This window comes from Orcinus orca, chromosome 4 (assembly GCF_937001465.1).
Source record: "Orcinus orca chromosome 4, mOrcOrc1.1, whole genome shotgun sequence".
In the NCBI taxonomy this organism is placed as follows: Eukaryota; Metazoa; Chordata; class Mammalia; order Artiodactyla; family Delphinidae; genus Orcinus; species Orcinus orca.
The window spans coordinates 4,478,588-4,499,877 of record NC_064562.1 but is presented as its reverse complement, the minus strand read 5'-3'; the positions used below and the strand labels follow the sequence as shown (position 1 = coordinate 4,499,877).

The 21,290-nt window shown below is 39.2% G+C and overlaps 1 protein-coding gene across 2 annotated transcripts in view; it reads left to right on the top strand.

Moving 5' to 3' along the window:
* GASK1B (golgi associated kinase 1B) overlaps positions 1-21,290 on the top strand; it is a 42,827-nt gene that overhangs the window by 6,634 nt on the left and 14,903 nt on the right. For both annotated transcript variants that reach the window (XM_033421557.2, XM_004266166.3), the window contains exon 3: positions 12,997-13,211. In XM_033421557.2, the coding sequence (XP_033277448.1) occupies positions 12,997-13,211 (215 nt within the window). The remainder of the gene's footprint in view (positions 1-12,996; positions 13,212-21,290) is intronic.

The following is a 21,290-nucleotide window of genomic DNA, read 5'->3' as shown; positions in this document are numbered from 1 at the left end:
AATAAATTCATGCTTCGTACCAAGAACATCACTCGTCTCTTGTGAGTCGAATATAGATATTTGACTTATCGCAGTTAATCTTTCAAAGAAACCTATGCAGGAGATACTTTCTTACCTCAATTTTGAGAAGAAAGAAAGATAAGAAGAAGGCAGCTCAAGGTCGTACAATGAGTTAATTGTCCAGAAAGAATTCAAGCCCTTGTCTTGTAACTTCCAAGACTTTCCTCTTTATCAATCTGCTTTCCTCACCAAATCCTTTTGGGGGTCCTGAAGGTGTGTCTTCTTTCTCTATCACCACGACCTATTTGTATACCTGATTATCTAACACAACTAGACATTGATGACTTGTGTACTGCTGCACAGATATGGGCTATGGGAACCTCTTATTTCTCAAGGAGACAACAACCGTAACCATAGCAAGAGTAATATTGAATGTTACCATATACTGGCACTCTTTTAAGTACCATGCACCTATTATCTCAATAAATCCTCCTAAACTGTTATAAGGTGGGTACTCTACGAGAGGCCTTTTGTGGATGTGTAAGTAGAGGCCCAGTGTAATTAAATACCTTTGCTGAAAGTCATGTAAATTACCTGGCTGTAAAAAGGAGACATATGATGCAAAGGGAGATGTAAAAGAGTGTCAGAGGCTGTGACTGAATGATATGTCTGCCTCAGCCTCTCAGATGAACTTTCTGTTCGTCCAGTCCAAAGACAAAAGGTCCCAATGATAAAGCTCATCTTCAGGTATTTATTTGTTTGTTTGTTTGTAAAACTGACACAGGTGATCCTATCGGCCCAGAGCCACTAGCTCAGGTTCCTCTGGGACAGGTTCTTGGTTGTATAACTTGAATTCTAGATGACTCCCCTTGAATCCAAAAATATATATATGAAATTAGCAGGTTTACTGGCCCTGAACTGTATACTGGACCATTTTCTGACAGGTGTCACTCCAAAGATATCCCAGAAAATGGGAAGGTTGTACTTGGGGAAGGACAAGGTTGTAACTAGGTAGGGAGGGCCAGGAGGGTACCACCCTACAAAATCCAGCCATGACCACTAGACCAGAGTCTCATCCTATGCGTATCTGTGTGGGAAATACAAAAGTGAATTGAAATATAGCATCAAAGGCCTTGTAAAGAAATCCATGTTTGCAATAATGATGTATTTTTCAGTTGTAAACTTATAAAGAACCTAGTATTATGCCTCACAGCGTGTCTATGCTGCATTTGTTGTCATTTGACTATTGCATTGCTTAACAATTCCACACAGCAGATAGTATTGATATTTTATATATGGGAATCCTGAGGCTCGGTGAGGTGTGAAATTTGCTCAAGGACGCATAGCTAGTGGGCAGTGGAAGTGGAATTTGTACCCAGTTCTGTCTGATACTAAAGTATCCTCATGTTGCTTCTCTTGCCCTACGTTACCTCTCAAATATAACTTGATATAATCATGGGATAGTGACAACAATGTGCAAATTTTAACATGGTGATTTCTGATTTACCATTATGCCAACCTTTCTATTGAACTTCTTTTTTCAACTCAACCACTTAACATTGTTAATATTTTCACTCAAAGGAAGTATGGCCATACTACCCTGAACACGGCTACAAGGGCTGTTGTTGTTTAAATACAAGCCAATGCTTCCCAGATTTTCTTGTTTTACCGTAAACAATCGTGTATATGCAAATATGACTGAATGTATCAGTATGTTTTCTGCCAAACCGTCGTTGCAAAAATCATCAATCATGATAGACGTCACCAGATACTATGTGATACTGATACCTTTAAATACTTTTTTAAACAAAATATTTAAAAATATGTATCTAAGACAAGACAAAGCAGACTATGTCTATGGAGAGAGCAGAAGAACCCCAGCCCCCCATGATCTTCCACTGAGCACTTTGGCCAAGCTCCCCAGCAGTCTGCACAGAGATGCAAATGAATCCCAAGGGCCACCATTTTGGTAGCACTTAAGCATCAGACTGTTTTTCATGCCCAGCATGGGAGATGCATTATGTGTGCTTTATTTTTAGGATGCTGCTTTACGGCCATAGAGCTGTCAGACTGGATTAGGTAGCCTCGTTCCAGGAACGCTGTGTGTCAGGGCTGCTTGGATGACAAAGTGCAGGCCCCTCACCCACTTCCATTTAAATTCAGTGTAGATTCCAATGTGCTCACTGTTCTCTGACTTGTACTGCCTCGTCTCATCATAGAGCAGGAGAAATACAGTGGGTACTTTCCTCTCTCCTCTCGAGCCCATGCGAGCAGTGCTGTGAGCTGCACGCTGGTGGCATGGCTGCCAGAGCAGGGGAGTGGCAGCTGCACAATTCATGTTGTCCCAGGCTCTCAGGTAAGGACAGAGGCACTTTGCAGGGAGTTACGAGAATAACCCAGATGCCCTCACAACTTGGAAACACACTGACTTCAAAATCCTAGAAGTCCTGGACATGGGTGCCAACTTTCTTAAAATATTGACTCAGGAATATAGGAATCATGTCTTGTTTCTGAAAATTTGGATGGAGAGCACATTGTGTTCTTTATCAGAAAAGCCCTAAGGGTATTATTCTTTAGCGATCAAGTTGAGCTGGTCAACTAAATACATTCATAAGTGAACAAAAGTTTACTGAGCATGGGCTCCAAGCAGTGCTGGGCTTCACTCTTGTCTTGTTTGCTTACTACATACCTTCTTCGGTAAAGTGGGGGAACTGGGGAGTGGTCAAAAGCCAGACTGCATTTCAATGGCTTCAGGGGTACAACTGGACAGCTACGTATAAAAGAATGAAATTAGAACACTCCCTAACACCATACATGAAAATAAACTCAAAATGGATTAAAGACCTAAGGCCAGACACTATAAAACTCTTAGAGGAAAACATAGGCAGAATACTCTTTGACATAAATCACAGTAAGATCTTTTCTGACCCACCTCCTAGGATAATGAAAATAAAAACAAAAATAAACAAATGGGACCTAATTAAACTTAAAAGCTTTTGCACAGCAAAGGAAACCATAAACGAGACAAAAGCACAGCCCTCAGAATGGGAGAAAATATTTGCAAATGAAGCAACTAACAAGGGATTAATCTCAAAAATATACAAACAGCTCATGCAGCTCAGTATCAAAAAGAACAATCAACCCAATCAAAAAATGGGCAGAAGACCTAAATAGACATTTCTCCAAAGAAGACATACAGGTGGCCACGAGTCACATGAAAAGATGCTTGACATCACTAATTATTTGAGAAATGCAAATCAAAACTACAATGAGGTATCACTTCACACTGGTCAGAATGGCCATCAGAAAAATCTACAAACAGTAAATCCTGGAGAGGGTGTGGAGAAAAGGGAACTCTGCTGCACTGCTGGTGGGAATGTAAATTGATACAGCCACTATGGGGAACAGTATGGAGGTTCCTTAAAAAACTAAAAATAGAATTACCATATGACCAGCAATCCCACTACTGGGCATATACCCTGAGAAAACTATAATTCAAAAAGAGTCATGTACCCCAATGTTCACTGCAGCACTATTTCCAATAGCCAGGACATGGAAGCAACCTAAATGTCCATCAACAGATGAATGGATAAAGATGATGTGGCACATATATACAATGGAATATTACTCAGCCATAAAAAGAAATGAAATTGAGTTATTTGTAGTGAGGTGGATGGACCTATAGTCTGTCATACAGAGTGAAGTAAGTCAGAAAGATAGAAACAAATACCATATGCTAAAACATATATATGGAATCTAAAACAGAAACAAAAAAAATGGTTCTGAAGAACCTAGGGGCAGGACAGGAATAAAGACACAGATGTAGAGAATGGACTTGAGGACACGGGGAGGGGGAAGGGTAAGCTGGGGCGAAGTGAGAGAGTGGCATGGGCATATATACACTACCATATGTAAAATAGATAGCTAGTAGGAAGCAGCCACATAGCACAGGGAGATCAGCTCGGTGCTTTGTGACCACCTAGAGGGGTGGGATAGGGAGGGTGGGAGGGAGATGCAAGAGGGAGGGTATATGGGGATATATGTGTACGTATAGCTGATTCACTTTGTTATACAGCAGAAACTAACACACCATTGTAAAGCAATTATACTCCAATAAAGATGTTTAAAAAAAAAAACAAAGATGGGTAGGGTAAAAACCTCCAGGAGATATGGTTAGGGAAGCCTGCAGGCACAGAGAGTGATGTGTATGTATAGGGGGGTGGGTAGGGGGACTGCAGAAGGTTCTAGAAGCAGTAATGTCAGACTAGTTCTTCAAAGTCACTGTGGGTGGGTACAGAAGGGTGGAGAGAACCCATGTGTGAGAAGCTTGTGAAGGGAGTGTGTGCGTGGAAACTGCAAACCGTTCTGGAAAAAGGAGAATAGGGGCTGGCAGTGGTGAGTGGAGAGTGGGTGGGATTATGTTATGGAAGGACGTGGACTTCATCCCGCAGATAATGGGAAATCATTGAAGGGTCTGAAGAAGAGAGGTGATGTGATGAGCTTTCGACTGTAGGAAGCTCACTCCAGTCAGGAATTCATGGCTTCTTCATCTACCTTAATCAACATTAAACGGCCCAGGACCAGGTCCCCCTGATGTAACCAAGACTTTACTGGCAAAATGTTTGTGGAGTTTGGCAGTGACTCCATCATCACGACCCTCTGAAGTCAAGGTCGGTTCCTGTTTTTCTAAAGGGAATATTGAGACAGGAAGTGTCTGGGAGCTCCCATTTTTATAGCGGAAGTCCAGGGCAGACCTGGAAAGCAGAAGTTCCCATCCATTAGTCAAAGGTTCAGAACAAAGAAGGACACTTTGTTTTTATTTATTTATTTTTTAACATGTTTATTGGAGTATAATTGCTTTACAATGGTGTGTTAGTTTCTGCTGTATAACAGAGTGAATCAGTTATATGTATACATATGTCCCCATATCCCCTCCCTCTTGCGTCTCCCTCCCACCCTCCCTATCCCACCCCTCTAGGTGGTCACAAAGCACCGAGCTGATCTCCCTGTGCCATGCGGCTGCTTCCCACTAGCTATCTACTTTACGTTTGGTAGTGTATATATGTCCATGCCACTCTCTCACTTCGTCCCAGCTTACCCTTCCCCCTCCCCGTGTCCTCAAGTCCATTCTCTATGTCTGCGTCTTTATTCCTGTCTTGCCCATAGGTTCATTAGAACCTTTTCTTTTTAGATTCCATATATATGTGTTAGCATACAGTATTTGTTTTTCTCTTTCTGACTTACTTCACTCTGTATGACAGACTCTAGGTCCGTGCACCTCACTACAAATAACTCAATTTCGTTTCTTTTTATGGCTGAGTAATATTCCACTGTATATATGTGCCACGTCTTTATCCATTCATTTGTTGATGGACACTTAGGTGGCTTCCATGTCCTGGCTATTGTAAATAGTGCTGCAGTGAACATTGTGGTACATGTCTCTTTCTGAATTATGGTTTTCTCATGGTATAAGCCCAGCAGAGGGATTGCTGGGTCGTATGTTTCTAAAGTAGAGCTGATGGTTTGGGTTGTTTCAATCGTCTGTGGCAGAGGGAAGTCACAAGTGCTTCATGCTTAGCTAACGCTTGAGGAAACGTGGAGATTATTTTAACTCAGTCCAACCTCGAGAAAACCAGTTAGTGAAACAGTTAGGAAAGAAACTAAATACATTTCTATTTTTGTTGGAAGAACGGTTTTCTAAATCCCCCAGAAATTGGATTCCTAAGACAAGCCCTTGTATCGAGGATTTGGTTGGCTGCATGCAATCTACACGTGTAAAATCTATGGCATTCTGCTTCTCTGCCACCTTCCCCTTTTAAAACCTAATAGAGGTCGATTCTTTCTAATATCTGACAGTGCCGTATTTTCAGTGTCTCTGGCTCTCACACTTTTCACGCCTTGGGGAGCCCGTTGCCTCAGTCAGGGTGGCTGGAGGACTGGGCTTGAGTCCTGTGGAGACCAGAGATGCAGCGTCAAGCGTAGAATCAACACTCGTGACTTGGTTTCCCACCCACGCACTCAGCTCCTCTTCAGACATGGCTCTTCTTGTTAATGGCCAGAGCTGCTCATTTCGCTATGCTGGGGCCCGGCAGTTCTCCGTTGCTTGGCTTGGCTCTGATAGCTCAGCCTTTATTTTAGTCCTTCCTTCACTTGGTCCCTTTAAAACACTCTTCAACTGGCAGACACGCAACCTGATCGTCCTTACACGCGTGCTTGTCTGCTTCCACTAAACTCCCAGCTGTGGCCCAGGCCTTGCCTGGGACTGGGATTTTGCAGGGCCTCTGTTTCTGGTATGCCTCACTCTGAATTCTTTCTATCCCAAACACAGGAACCAAATGCGTCCAGATATTGGGGGACAATGGTAAATATGTGCTTTGGGAGTAAGTGAATTAACAATGTTTAAAAGCATCTTATCCTCCACATTTCCTCCCCGGCCAGACTGTCACAGAATCCTATTTCACCCTCCCTCACATTGACTGACTTGTCCACATTCGCCATCCCTAAACCAAGAGATCTTACCTGCTTTTTCCACTTTCAATCGCAAGAACCCTACTGTGAGAGGCACAGTAGAAAAATAGAGCAGATAGTACTTAAGGGATCGTTAACAACCAGACACCTGCTACCTGCTCAGCGGAGGTGCGCCCACATCAACACTTGCTTTTAGATTAGAGAGCTGCAGCATTCAGGTTTTCCTTCAATGCATTGGAAGTTGCAATGGAACATGACAATTTGTTTCCCATAACAAAGGTGAGCCTCACGGTTTGGCCGGTCTTTGTTTTCTTTAGAGGGTTTTGGAGTTATTTTTAATGAAGGTCTCTGAGCTGAGCTGTCACTTTCTTTTTTGTCTTGTTCACGAGAAGCTTGGAACTTGGCCCATGTGATAAAATAGGCTTGTGATTTCAGAGCTCAGGATGTTTCTACTTGGTTTTGCCCAGTGATAGATGCAGACATTCACTGATAACTCCCCCTGTAGTTCAGCAAAACTGGTCACTGGTTCAAGGTGAAGGGCACCTGATAAACCAGGGCAGAGGAGGTTGTGTAGAGCATTCATTCTTAGTGGATTTTCATGTTCGTCTTCCCACAAGAATGTCTTCTTTGTGCTTTTGAATAAAGAACGACTTGGGAGAACATCAAAATTCAGGGGAGATATTCAGATTTTGGAAAAAATAAGTTTTACTGGCAAGTCTCAATTTTTTAAAAGACAGTTATATAACCGTTAATTCACATGAACACCCACATTTCTTTTAAAACCCCACCTCCTCCCCATTCTGACAGGTAGAATTTTCTCTCTTCACCGTTAAGATTTCTCTAGAGAGCCCAGTACTGCCTCATTCTGACAAATCCAAATGCAAAGAGATGAATGCCCTTCATCTCTGAAACACTTCAGGTAAGTTGCTTTAACCTGTTTTCTGCTTTCAAAGGGTATTTTTCTGTCATCCCTTCAGATCTATCAAGGTTCATTTAATTCTGTTATCAGCCGTATTTTATACAAAGTGGAATACACCTCACAGTCGTTGCTCACAGCTCTGAGCTCTGGAACCAGCCTGGGCAACATGCACAAATACTCTGCAAGACCTGCTGGCTGGAAGGAAGGGCATCCAGCCTGGCTCAGCCTGAGAACTGCCTCTTACCCTGCTCTCAGGAAGCCCCTTTCCCTGCGGTGACTGACGCCAGGCATGGCAGGACAGAATGTGTTTCTGTGGCAGTCAGAATATTTTGCTGAGGGGAGATGCATGTGGAGGAAAACAGAGGATGTTAACTGAAAACCAATTATTCCTATCCGTTGAAAGCTCCCTGTGGCAGTTTGAGAACCATTTAATAGAAAATGTATCATTCAAAAAAAATTTTAAGATTTAAAGGAGAGAAATGGTAAAGGAAAGACAATAAACCCCTACACTAGATTAGGGATTGATTCACTGCAGTCTGTGGGTTTTGTGTGGTCCCTGAGCTACCAACGGCTTCCACAATTTTAAATGGTTGAAAAAAATATCCAAATAACAATAATACTACTATGACACTTGAAAATTACAAAAAATGTAAATTTCAGGGTGTGTAATACAGTTTTATTGGAACATAGTCACCACCATTTGTTTATATTTTGTTTTGACTGCTTTCGTATCACAGTGGGGTTGAGTACTTGCTAGTTGACATTGTATGGCCCTCAAAGCCTGAAATACTCACCGTCTGCCCTTGACCAAGTTTGCTGACCACTGGGCTACATTATTGTATCACAGTTAAAGTGACACTGTTTAAGAATATTTAAGTGTAAGAGAAATGTTTGTAATGTAACATTTAGTGAAACAATTATGATAAACTATATACATAAGGTGATTCCAAATAGTTTATTTTCCCTTGTGTAATTTTTGCCTCTTTTCCCTGCTGGAAATGTAAACTCTATGAAAGCAAAAAAATCCCACAGAACAACAAACAACTGAAAACCTGGCATGTATGTCTGTATGCTTTAGGCCTAGAATAGTGCTTGAGACATAGTAGATGTTCAATAAACAAATAAGGGCTAGAAGGCTGATGAATTATGTGATTGTATAATGCATGCATATAAAAATAGTCATAGCAAAACCTTTCCAGGATATGCATATATGTTAGGCTGAGGCTGAGAACTTTAAACGTATGATCGTGTTTAACAAAGTTTGTTTTGGAAGGTACAGTATTGCCCACACTTTACAGAGGATGAAAGTGAGGTTTGAAAAGGTTATATAACTTGTCCAATGTTACAAAGCTAAGAAGTAGTAGGATCAGAATTCAAAAGGTCTGTTGGGTTCTAGAGTCTGAACTCTAACCGTAAGCTCTACTCCTTAAATTTCTAAAAACAATTTACTTTTTCATGTGTGAAAGAAAGGGATGGGAAAATACCAGATGTAAATATACAAATAACAGAACCGGTTACTAGGGTAGGAGATTGTAGATGATTGCTGTTTTCTAGGCTAGACTTTTTTTTATGTTTGTTTATTTGTTTTTTGTATTGAAGTAGAGTGGATTACAATATTTTATTAGTTTCAGGTACAACATAGTGATTCAATATTTCTGTAGTTTTACATTCCATTTAAAGTTAGTAAAAATCACAGATATATTTTCCTGTACTGTATATCTTTGTTGTTTATTTGTTTTATACACAGTAGTCTGTGACTCTTAATCCTATAGCCTGTATCTCACCCCTCCCCACTTCCCTCTCCCCACTGGTAACCACTAGTTTTTTTTACCTGTATCTGTGAATCTGTTTCTGTTCTGTTATATACATTGGTTTGTTTTATATTTTTAGATTCCACATATAAGTGATGTAACATAGAATATTTGTCTTTCTCTGTCTGCCTTATTTCACTAAGCATCATACTCTCTAGGTCCATCCGTGTTGTTGCAAATGGCAAAATTTCCTTCTTTTTTATGGCTGAGTAATATTCCATTGTGTACATATACCACATCTTCTTTAACCATTCATCTGTTGATGAACACATAGGTTGCTTCCATATCTTGGCTATTGTAAATAGTGCTACAATGAACATTGGGGTGCATGTATCTTTTAGAATTAGTGTTTTTGTTTTCTTTGGAATATACCCAGAAGTGGAGTTGCTGGGTCATATAGTAGCTCTGTTTTTAGCTTTTTAAGGAAACTCCGTACTGTTCTCCATAGTGGCTGCACCGATTTACAGTCCCATCAACTGTGGAGGAGGGCTCCCTTTTCTCTACATCCTCACCAACATTTGTTATTTGTAGTCTTTTTGATGTTGGCCCTTCTGACAGGTGTGAGTTGATATCTCACTGTGGTTTGATTTGCATTTCTCTGAAAATTAGCAAGGTTGAGCATCATTTCATGACCTGTTGGCTGTGTGTAAGTCTTCTTTTGAAAAATGTCTATTCAGGTCTTCTGCCCATTTTTTAAGTGATCTTTGTGTTTTTTTTGATATTGAGTTGTATGAGCTATTTATATATGTTGGATATTTACCCCTTGTCAAACATATAATTGGCAAGTATTTTCTTCCATGTAGTAGGTTGTCTTTCCATTTACTTTATGGCTTCCTTTGCTGTGTAAAATCTTTCAAGTTTAATTAGGTCCCATTTGTTTATTTTTGCTTTTATTTCTTTTGCCTTAGAAGACAGATTTAAAAAATATTGCTACAATTTATGTCAAAGAGTGTTCTACCTGTGTTCTCTTCTAGGAGTTTTATGGTTTCAGGTCTTACATTTAGGTCTTTAATTTTATTTTGGGTTTATTTTTGTACATGATGTAAGGAAATGTCTAATCTCATTCTTTTACATGTAGCTGTCTAGTTTTCCCAGCACCAGTTATTGAAGAGACTGTCTTTTCTCCATTGTATTTTCTTGCCTCCTTTGCTGTAGATTAATTGACCAAAAGTGTGTGGACTTATTTCTGGGCTCTCTATTCTGTTCCCATTGATATATGTGTCTGTTTTTGTGTCAGTACCATGCTGTTTTGATCATTGAAGCTTTGCAGTATTGTCTGAAGTCAGGGGGCGTGATTCCTTCAGCTCCCTTCTTTTTTTCTCAGGATTGCTTTGGCAATTGGGGGTCTTTTGTGGTTTCATATAAATTTTAGGATTATTTGTTCTAGTTCGGTGAAAAGTGTCATGGGTATTTTGATAGAGATTGCATTAACTCTGTAGATGACTTTGGGTAGTATGGCCATTTTAACAATATTAATTCTTCCAGTCCAAGAGCATGGGATATCTTTCCATTTCTTTGTATAATTTCCAAATTCCTTCATCAATGTCTTATAGTTTTCAGCAAATAGGTCTTTTACTTCCTTTGTTAAGTTTATTCCTAGATATTTTATTCTTTTTTATATGATTGTAAATGTGATTGTTTCCTTAATTTCTCTTTCTGAGAGTTCATTTTCAGTGTATAGAAAAGCAACAGATATCTGTATATTAATCTTATATCCTGCAACTTTACTGAATTCATTTATTAGTTCCAATAGTTTTTTTGGTGGAGACTTTAGTGTTTCCTATATATAGTATCATGTCATCTTTTAGCTATACATTTTAATGTTATATTTCCTAAAATGAGTAGATTTACTCTTAATTACTTTTAAAATATGAAACAAATGTTTCTAAAGGGAAGGAAAAACAGCACAGAAATTAACTGTTTCAATTGTTTATGTGCATAATTTCCTCAGTTCTCTGAGGGCCTTGTGTACTGAGGAAACTGGCGCTTTGTCTGTCTTGTGTATTGATTTGTGTTGTTGAATTTCAGTGTTTTTCAACTCCCTTTGAATACTTCCCAGCCCTGAGAATGCGAAGTGCTAGCTGTGTATCAGTTTGTTCCAAAGACACTGAGTGATAGAGCCTCTTGGTGTTGATATTTAGAAGTCTGAAGTGCCCATATCTTTGAAAGCTGTGTTGTGTCTCTTACATGTATTTGGTTACACTGGTTTATGTGTGTCTCCCACTACATGATGGCCTGTTTTTACCTAGAATTTATTATTATTATTTTTTAAATTGGCATAGTATTTGAAGCATATACATTTAACATTATATTTATCTAATACCTAAGAAGATAATTGGGTCCCAGCAGCCCCAAATCATTTAATACAGTAAAAGGAAATAAAAAGGAGAGAGATAACGATTAAGTTCTTTATATATGGTTCATGTTCCTTTGTCTATTTTTCTTTCAATTGTACATCAGTGACCGTGGCCTATTTTCCACAATCTAAACGACTTGCTACTGGCCCTGGCCTAAATTTCAAGGCTAAAAGGAGAAAGATTTTTCTTTTGAACAAAACTTGAATGTAGGTGATTAGAATGAGTAAGTGAATGTTATTAATATTATTAAGGTCATTGTAACACCACATTCAGGAGTGGTTAGAGGAGTGACTGTCCTTGCGTTAAAGACCAGAGATTAGAGCTCTACATGAAGGCAAATAAGCAAGGTGGGAAAATAAAAGTCTTTAACAAAAAACAGTTATAGATTGAGAACCTCTCAGGTCATTTGAAAGAGCTTTAAAAATCCCTGTGATGTGTCTTGACATTCCAGCCATAGTTTCAGAGGATTCGAATGCCCAGGCCTGTTAAGAATGAGTTAAATGGGATTTTTCAGACCTTTGTGACTTAGTCATTTTTTTTTCCCCAAGAGATCATTCTGATTTTTAAGTTACAAGCAAAGCTGCTCTTCATCATCTTTCAGTGACTTGATTTGACAGACATGGGAGCTTGAGAGGGAAGCTTTGGCTTTAAGCTTACAGTGTCATTGAATGTACAGTTCACCAAGGAAATTTCTAAACTATCAAGAATGAGACAAAAACATTCGAGTGACAGATTTTTTTTGAAAAAATATTCTTTGCACAGGAAGTTGAAGAAATGACATTTGCTTAAATACACTTTGTGAGGTTTTATGTGAATAAATGACCCATTACCAGAAGTGCTGTTGTTTCTATCAGAAAAACAAACAAACAAACAAAACCCTCTTGCTTCCTTTTCCTTTCTTTGGAGATTATAGTGACTGGTGCGAAACATACAGTTTCACTTTTAAATTTGCAACTTCTAAAAATTCTTTTTCTTCCTGACATCATAATATGGCCTCAGAAAATCAGACGGTTGTTATTACAAATAGAGAGCCACTCCACTCAGACACTGAATAGATCGTTATAAATGTCTGGATTCTTTCCTTTTTCATGGTGGCTGCTTTTAGATGTGGAATAAAACCACATTAGCCAGAGGACGTAGTTATTGGTGGTTAGTGGCCTGTTCCTGCCACATCTATAAAGTATCTTGTTTAAAAAAAACTTTTCTTTCCTTGTCTAACAATAACTTTCCATCTTATAAGACTGCTATCAGGAAGCATCACTGAGGTATAAAAATAGTAAATATTCAGAAGGGAAAGTGATCATAAATGTCATCTAATCAAACTCTCACATGTGACAGATGAGAGTGTGAAGCTGTGAAAGACTGAATGACACCCAAGAGGACACACTGAGTCAGTAACATTCTAAAAGTGTTTTTTTTTGTGTGTTTTTGTATTCTATAGATGGCCGCCCATGTCCTTTCATTCTCTGGGACTCATCCTTATCTCCAACGAGTAATGAGACCCACTCTTCTGTTAAGCTCACCTGGGGAACTTATCAGCAGTTGCTGAAACAGAAGTGCTGGCAGAATGGCCGCGTACCCAAACCTGAATGGGGCTGTACTGAAATACATCACCACGAATGGTCCAAGATGGCTCTCTTTGATTTCTTGTTACAGGTAAGTTCAATCAAGTAAGTGGTTATCTGAGACTGATGCAGAGTTACAGAAGTCTGCCACTAAGGAATTTCCTGTACCTTGGGGTTTTATGAAGCCAGAGTTTAAGTTCTATAAAGCTGTATTTGGCAAGCCCGGTATTCTATAAGGTTGTATTTGGCAAGCCTGGTACCACATCACGAGATGTTATATCCTTTTGGGAAATATTCAGAAATGTCCCTTGGCCCTCATATTAATTTCTGAATAAGTAATTCTTCAGTATTTTACTCATGGAATAGTCATACCCATCATAGATACAATTTACTGAGATAACCCATCAACAGCTCTTCAAGGTGGAGAGTCTTACCCGACTTGAGAGGTAAGTAAACCAAAGTTTTTTGAGGTTAAGTAACTCACCCAAGTTCTCACAACTACTAACATCTGGGGCTTGGAATCCTGGGATCTGTTGACAGTAAAAGTGTCTGTTTTCTATTATTCCACACTGTTTCAATGGTCACTTGGCCACATACCTTACAGCCACCATTTCCTCTGGTTTTTTTTCCAGTAATTCTTTGCAAATATGTCATTAAGATTAGACATTGGAGAATAATAAATATTGGCTATCTACATAACTGAGTGACTTGATGTTTTATAGGTTTTTTAATAACTCTTACCTCCTTGTGATGAAGATCTCGTGACTCTCCCTACCCCCTCATTCCAATTACTGTCTTCCCCTTCTTCCACCTTAGAAAAACTGGTTTTCTGTTTTTGTATTGTTAATTCGTATATTTGTGGCAATTTAGGACTGCCTTTCTACAGAAACATAGGAAGAAAACCAATTTAGTGCAGGTTGGGGTTGAGGAACTTCGAGAAGAAGAGATGATCTCTGGTGTCCGTGCCTCAGAGCCACCAGTGAGAACTGAGCCGAGAGCAGGCCACTTGGTTTGGCAAGGAGCCGCCAAATACTGATGAAAAGGGCAGCTGTGAGACTCAGGCTGGGCTCCGTATATGTATAGCCTCATTATTCCATTTAATTAGCACACTATCACTCTGAGGTAAGTGCCCTCTCTCCATTGTACAGGTAGGGAAACTAAGGCATAAAGAAGCTCCTGTCAAGAACTGTGAAGGGTCTGAGGTCTTACCCTGCTTGCAAGTTAACAAGTTAGCCAGCCATAGATGCTATAGCAGAAGACAAAAGCCTCCCGGGTCAGTGACAAATGACTTCATCACTCATGTTCCTCTGCCCTCAGGTCCCACTGGGGTGATGGGGAGTCGCCCCACTGAACGCTACACCCAGTGGGGTTTTCTACCTACTGAGGAAACCTCCAGTCTTATAAGAGGCTGCTGACACAACTGCCCAACATTTGCCCCAGAAGGAGACATTATCTTTATTATCCTGGTCAGGAAACAAATCTGTCTTCCACCCCAGAGGGAGACACTCATTGTATCTTCCAAGGCTGTTTGCTATACTGGCATCCTTGAAGAGATAGTGCAGAAGAAAACTTGATATAAGATGTGCAGAAATGCCATGGAGAACTGTTTCTCAAGAGTTACCTCTCTTGTTTGGTGTTACTTAGCTAGTAAGTTCCCAAATAGAGATTTTAGCAGGTTTGGCTAACTGTATTTTTCATATTTTTAACTATTATTACATAACAACTACCAAGTTTTTCTTAGTTTAATGGAAGATGTTGGTATGATAACATGTAGTAGCAATACAGTGGAGAATGGAAGAAGATTGCTAGGCTGAAGTAGGTAAGGGTATTCCCTATGGGGAGTGGTCAGCATAGATGTTGAAGGTCCTGAGGATGATGACCATGGTAGGGGGTGGGGGATGGAGAGGAGATTCATGAACCTTGTGGTGAAGTCTACGAGAAGGGATAGACCTTGATGTTTGCAGCTGATGAACGGAAGAGCTAACCTATAATGATTAGATGGCAAACCCTGTTAGAAGTTGTCTCTGGTGACATTTGTTTTAATTTTGGAACCTTCAACTAAATCTCAACCTACCATCTGTCTTTATCATTCTCCTTTCTGTTAAGGGAAGCTCCAACGATCATTCAACCAATGAAGATATATTTGTGCGATATCTGCTGTGCATTAAACCATAGAAAACCACTGCAGGGGCAGCGAAGCAGTATGAGATGGTTATCCCAATGCTGCACGCCAAGTTTCATTTTTAAAACATTACTTAGGTAGGAAACTATACTGTATAAAACAAAAAGATAGATCCATGTAAGGATGGCTGGCCGAAAATAATATAAGTTCTTACTGTTATGCAGTCAAAAGAAGAAGAACCTTTTGCCATAAAATAGTGAAGGAGAAAGTTTGAGTGGGATCGTAGGCTGGGAATGATAAAGAGGTTGGGGAAACCATGAGAAAAAGAACATGGATTGGCAATGTTCCTATGATTCTTAGTGCATCCTAAATACAGGCATACCTCAGAGAGATTTTGGGTTTGGTGTCAGACCACTACAACAAAGCCAATGTCACAATAAAGTGAATCACACAAATTTTTAGGTCTCCTAGTGCATATAAAAATTATGTTTGTAGTATATTATAGTATATTATAATCTCTTAAGGGTGCAATAGAGGGAGGAGTCTTTCTCATCCCCCATAATTCATGAGGATGAGACCTTTGCAAGACTTTAACCTGGAACCATCCAAGGTAAGACACCAAGATTGGAGTTCCCAGTTTTGGCTCTGGTTAAAGCACTGAATCTAAAAGTCAGAAGTTAGTCTGACTGTTAAGAGTTCATTCGGTCACTGTTACAAAAGTAGATCAAACTATATATACGAGGGTGGCATCTGTGAGAACGGATTTACATTTTTGACTCATCCAGCATTTATTTGTCCCAAAGTCACAGACGAAGGCTCATTTTCTCTAGATGTTGCAGAGTTTCACAATTCTACCAGTAATGTGTGAGAGTGTCTGCTTCCTTCTCTCTTACCAACTTTGGGAAGTGGAAAACTAATAAATGTTTTTGCTGATTTTTATGGAGGATAATGGGGTCTTGTATATATTTCCAGGTCCTTCATTACAAGTGAGGTTGAGGATAACATATTTTCATACATTGATGATTTGTGTTTTTTTTTCCTGTGAATTGCTTGTTCAAATCATTTATGTTTTTATTGCATTCCATACCTTTTTTCTTATTGATTTATAAAAACATTTTTATGTGATGAAAGTTAGCTATTATCCAATCCTAAATGTCTCAAATAATTTTTCTTACTTTGTTGTTTTTCGTTTGACTTTTAAAAAAATTTATTTATATTTGGCCGCATTGGGTCTTCATTGCTGCGCACGGGCTTTCTCTCTAGTTGCGGCGAGCGGGGCCTACTCTACGTTGCAGTGCGTGGGGTTCTCATTGCAGTGGCTTCTCTTGTTGCAGAGCATGGGCTCTAGGTGCACAGGATTCAGTAGTTGTGGCTCGTGGGCTCTAGAGCGCAGGCTTAGTAGTTATGGCACATGGGCTTAGTTGCTCCGCGGCATGTGGGATCTTCCCGGACCAGGGCTCAAACCCGTGTCCCCTGCATTGGCAGGTGGATTCTTAACTACTGCACCACCAGGGAAGTCCTCTTTTGACTTTTCTAATAGATTTTACTCCAGAGAAATTTTACATTTTTTGTAAGATCTTATTTTATTTATTTTTTGCTTCTTATATTTAGCATCATACAATGTTTATAGAGAGATGTTTATTGAAAATGTTTACTGAGCAAATAAATGAAGAAGCTTAGGCCATTTTTCATGAGTACCATAATAAATGGTTATTTTTTATACAATAATGCTTCTCATCAATTACACTGAAATTTTTATTTTAAAGTCAAATATATGCCTTATTTAAATGGTGTTTGGGAATATGTTGGATTATACTGGGTGGATTTTGCGAGCAGTCTTAGAAAAGTTATGCCTGAAGCAAACTGAAATCACTTGCTCTGATGCTACGGCAAGGGCAAGGGAATACAGAACACAGTTGTTAATTTTCTGTACACAACATTCTTTCTGTTTCACCCAATTAAAAAAATCGACATTCCCAAAGGCTATGGCATTTTACTGGGTCTGTTAAATATGATAGAGGCACAAGTAACCTTTTATTCTTGAAGCGTGGGTATCTGAACTGAGTGGATAAAAATTCTCCCCCATGAGGATGACAAAGGGGAGTATTCTAGAGAGCATTTGAGTTTCCAAGATTTGGTCAAATTCCTTTCAAAAGATTAAATAAAATAACAGAAGGAGATTTAGGAGGTATAAAACTTGCTTTTTGACCTCAGATATAGTCTGTTTAACAGCTAGAAACTAAGATTCTGGAACCAGTCTGCTAAGTTTGAATTCCAATTGCCAATAACTAATTTCTGAACATTGAGAAGCTACTTAACCTCTCTTTGCCTTGGTTTCCTCATCTGAACTTAATGCGACAGATACCACGTTAGTGCTTTTGGACTCTTTAACATTATATGAAAGGCTATGTTTGGCTTCCTAGGTGTTGTATTTAAATAATTTGCTTCACAACCATTTGTTCTATTTTTCCTATGAGCATATGTTAGTACTTTTCATTTTACTTTATAAACAAAACTAGGAATTATAAGCATACAGGATACTGCTTACAGGGTTCGATTAAACTCAGCCAACTTGGACTGAGGGATTTCTGTGTTCTAGTAGATAATTCCCACCCAATCTGTGGGCTTCAGGTATCATTTCAGATCTTGTGTCTTGGCTCTCGAATCTGACACAATGTCATCTCCAGGCCTGGGAACTATTGTTATCTCATTTCTCAGTGTGATTCTTTCCCAGAAAAGATGGCCCCTTGGTTGACTCACACACCCAGCTCCATCTAGGAAGTTGGTAAAGTCTTCTCCTGCAGAAATTGACCCGTTAGATCGTCCCTCCTACTAAGAAGTTAGGCCGACTCAAAACCTCGTGGAGATTAGGAAACCAGCACTATTTCAAAAGGCAAATAGTTTCACGTTTTATGGCCCTTACATGGAATGTACTTCTGCTGCTAACAGTTCTCTGCAAGAACATGACAGGATGGAGAAAGTAAATACAAAGGCCCTGACCTTTGTCAGTCTGTCTTTTGGGCTTTGACATCTTTTCTCCGGTGGAGACCTTTTAGAGACCACATTCTCTCACTGCACAGAATTTAAGCTATTTATTTGATTTTTCAAGGATGCAACTTTGAAGATAAAGAGCTGCCACACCAGCCCTAGTCCGTGACAGAGGCGTAGCTTACTGGCAACCTGGCCTCTACAGCAGGAAGGTATTTCTCTGGATCCTGGCCCACTTCCTGTTAAGGGTTCTCTGTGTCTCAAAGCATCTCCTTCCTGTGAAGAAGCACAGAGTTGCTCAGACGTCTGCTTCCAACTTCAAAGCCTTTAGAATTTTATGTATCCTTTCCACCTACTGTCTAGCATTTATTCTCAGAGCTTTCTGGCATGGATTACGCTAAAGCCTCATTTGTGTAAAATGTGGGCGGGTTGACATAGGTCTTTGCTCTTGTATCTGTCGGAATCAAAGGAGAAATGTCTGGTCAAATACATTGTATTCATAAACCTCATATTGCCAAGTGACAACCACCTGAGCATTTCTGGGTCAATTCTAATGTAATTGTTAATCAAAGCACAGTCTATTTTCCTTAATTACAGGTCATCTTTGCTTATTTCAACCCTTGCCATGGAATTTTTAGGCTGTGCTGAAATTGATTAGTGCCTGGTCAGTACACATCAATCCTAAATCTTGTTGTATCCATAGCTGGGCTGGAGAGATCAGGGATTAGAGGAAGCCTGTGTGATTCCATAAATAATCTTTTGAGACTCCAAGATTGTTTAATGCACTGTTTGAGCTAGCTTTTGGGATTGGCTTCGCCACTGATCCTATGCCGTGGAAACACAGACAGTTTGAAACCATCCTTGACTCTGCTGTTTTCCGGGAAAACAGGAGGTTTAAGCGTTGAATCTAGATAAATCTGCCAGGAGGTAAATAAGGAAACCGTGGAAAAAGCAACCCAACAGTATTGCCCTAGCAACAATGAGAGGACAAGCAACTATTCATCTGGCTCCATATATATGTGTTTTGTATGTAATTAGTTTTTAAAGATTCGTGGTTTGTTTTGCCCAAGGAAGTAGACTCAGAGAGATTTAAGGGAGAGCTGGTCCATAAGGATTCTATTAGTGACAGGCTCTTCCCAACCATATTCAAAATGTTTATGGACACAGATAACTAAGAGATAAACGGGACTTTTCACATTTGTTACTGATTATGGTCACATTGAATGGGACTGTTTGGGGTGATGGCTTTTCTGTGGCCCTTTCAGGGAGTCTGTGAGGTCACAAAACTCAGAGTTTTTGCTTTTTTCTTTTTTTTACAATATTTACAAAATTTGCAATCATAGGTGAATCTGTTGGTGCCTTGGGATGAATCGAAGCTGGCCCCAGACTCTACCAAGAGTTGTTCTCCTTTCGTGGCCAATGGACTCATGTGAAAAGACCCATGGAATGAATGCCTGAGGCACTTAAGAAAGTCCTTGATGAAGCAATAAAAACTGTTAATGTTCTTAAGTCTCTACCTGGAAGTGTACATCTTTTTAATATTTTGGGTGAGCAAGTGGAAAGTGTGTATAAAGCACTTCTATTGCTTCCCACAGTGCAGTGGTTGTCTTGAGGAAAACCACTTATACAATTGTTTGAATCAGGAGCTCAATTCATTGCTGTTTTTTCCTTTAACACCATTTTAACTTGCAAGAACAATTCCATTTCTCTTATTATATTTTTAGAGATACAGCAATTTCTTGTAAAAATATGTTATGTTAACATGTAATGGGTGTATCAGTGTTATTTTTAAATGAGTTAATATGTAACTATTCAAGTTTTTTCAGTTTTAATTTCTATATGATAAATAACCCACATAAAGGAGGATTTTGGGGGGCTTCAATACTTTTAAGAGTGCCAAAAGGTTCTGAAATAAAAAAGTTTGAGAACTATGGCTCTAGGGTAATTTTTCTGAAATAAACTCACTTTTGCCTGTATAGTCTCTGGTAACTTCAGCGTTATGACGTTTCTGTAATTCTAAGATTCTTTGATTTTGATTTTAACACTCTGAGCTTTTTACAAGATACTGGATCAGGAAAACATGGAGGTCTGGCCTGATTAGAGAGAGGTCTCTTAGTAGTTAGCTATCTGCATTAGACAGATTTCAGTAGGAACTGGCGTTCATTCCTTCATTTTTTCCAACAGACATTTATTGAGTATTTGCATTGTGCAAATCGTGGTGTTGGTTGATGTGGAGGATACACAGTGAATCATACTTAGAGGCATTCGATTGGAATCTCTGTGAAAGCAGGAATCTTGTCTTCTCCATGTTGGGAGGCAGTGTGGAAAAGGCGGAAGTTGGTAGAAATCCACATCATTCTCTAGCTGTGTCTCCTTGGGCAGGTTACTTAGCCTCTCTGAGCCTTTTCTTTATTTGTAATGTGATACCTAACCTTTTGGTTTATTTTGATAATTAGTAACTGCATGATATAAAATGCTTTTGCAGTATCCTGGGATTTCATATCTAAGCTACATAAATGGCTTTACTTTATAGCTATTTGCCAACCCAGGGAGCATAGAAACAAATACATTTTCAAACAGGAAATTCTATACATGTGTCTAAAAATAATCTTTGTTTTTAAAGTCTAATTTAGTAAAGCAGAATTTGTTTTTTTATTTTCTCTTTTTTTTCCCTTCTAGTTTTATTGAGGTATAATTGACAAATATAATGCTTATACTTAAAGTGTGCAATGGGGTGATTTGATTCACATATATGTTGTGAAATCTTTACTGCAGTCAAGCTAATTAACACCTCCGTCACCTCACAAAGTTACCGTGTGTGTGTGTGTGTGTGTGTGTGTGTGTGGTGAGAATGTGTAAGATCTACTCTGTTAGCAAATTTCAAGTGTACAATACAGTATTATTAAATATAGTCTGATCCTCAGAACTTATTCATCTTCTAACTGAAAGTTTGTTCTCTTTGACCAGCATCTTCCATCTTCCCGACTCCCCAGCTCCTGGCAATCTCCATTCTACTCTCAAGCAGCATTTATTTTTAAAGAACCAGAAAATAATCAGTCT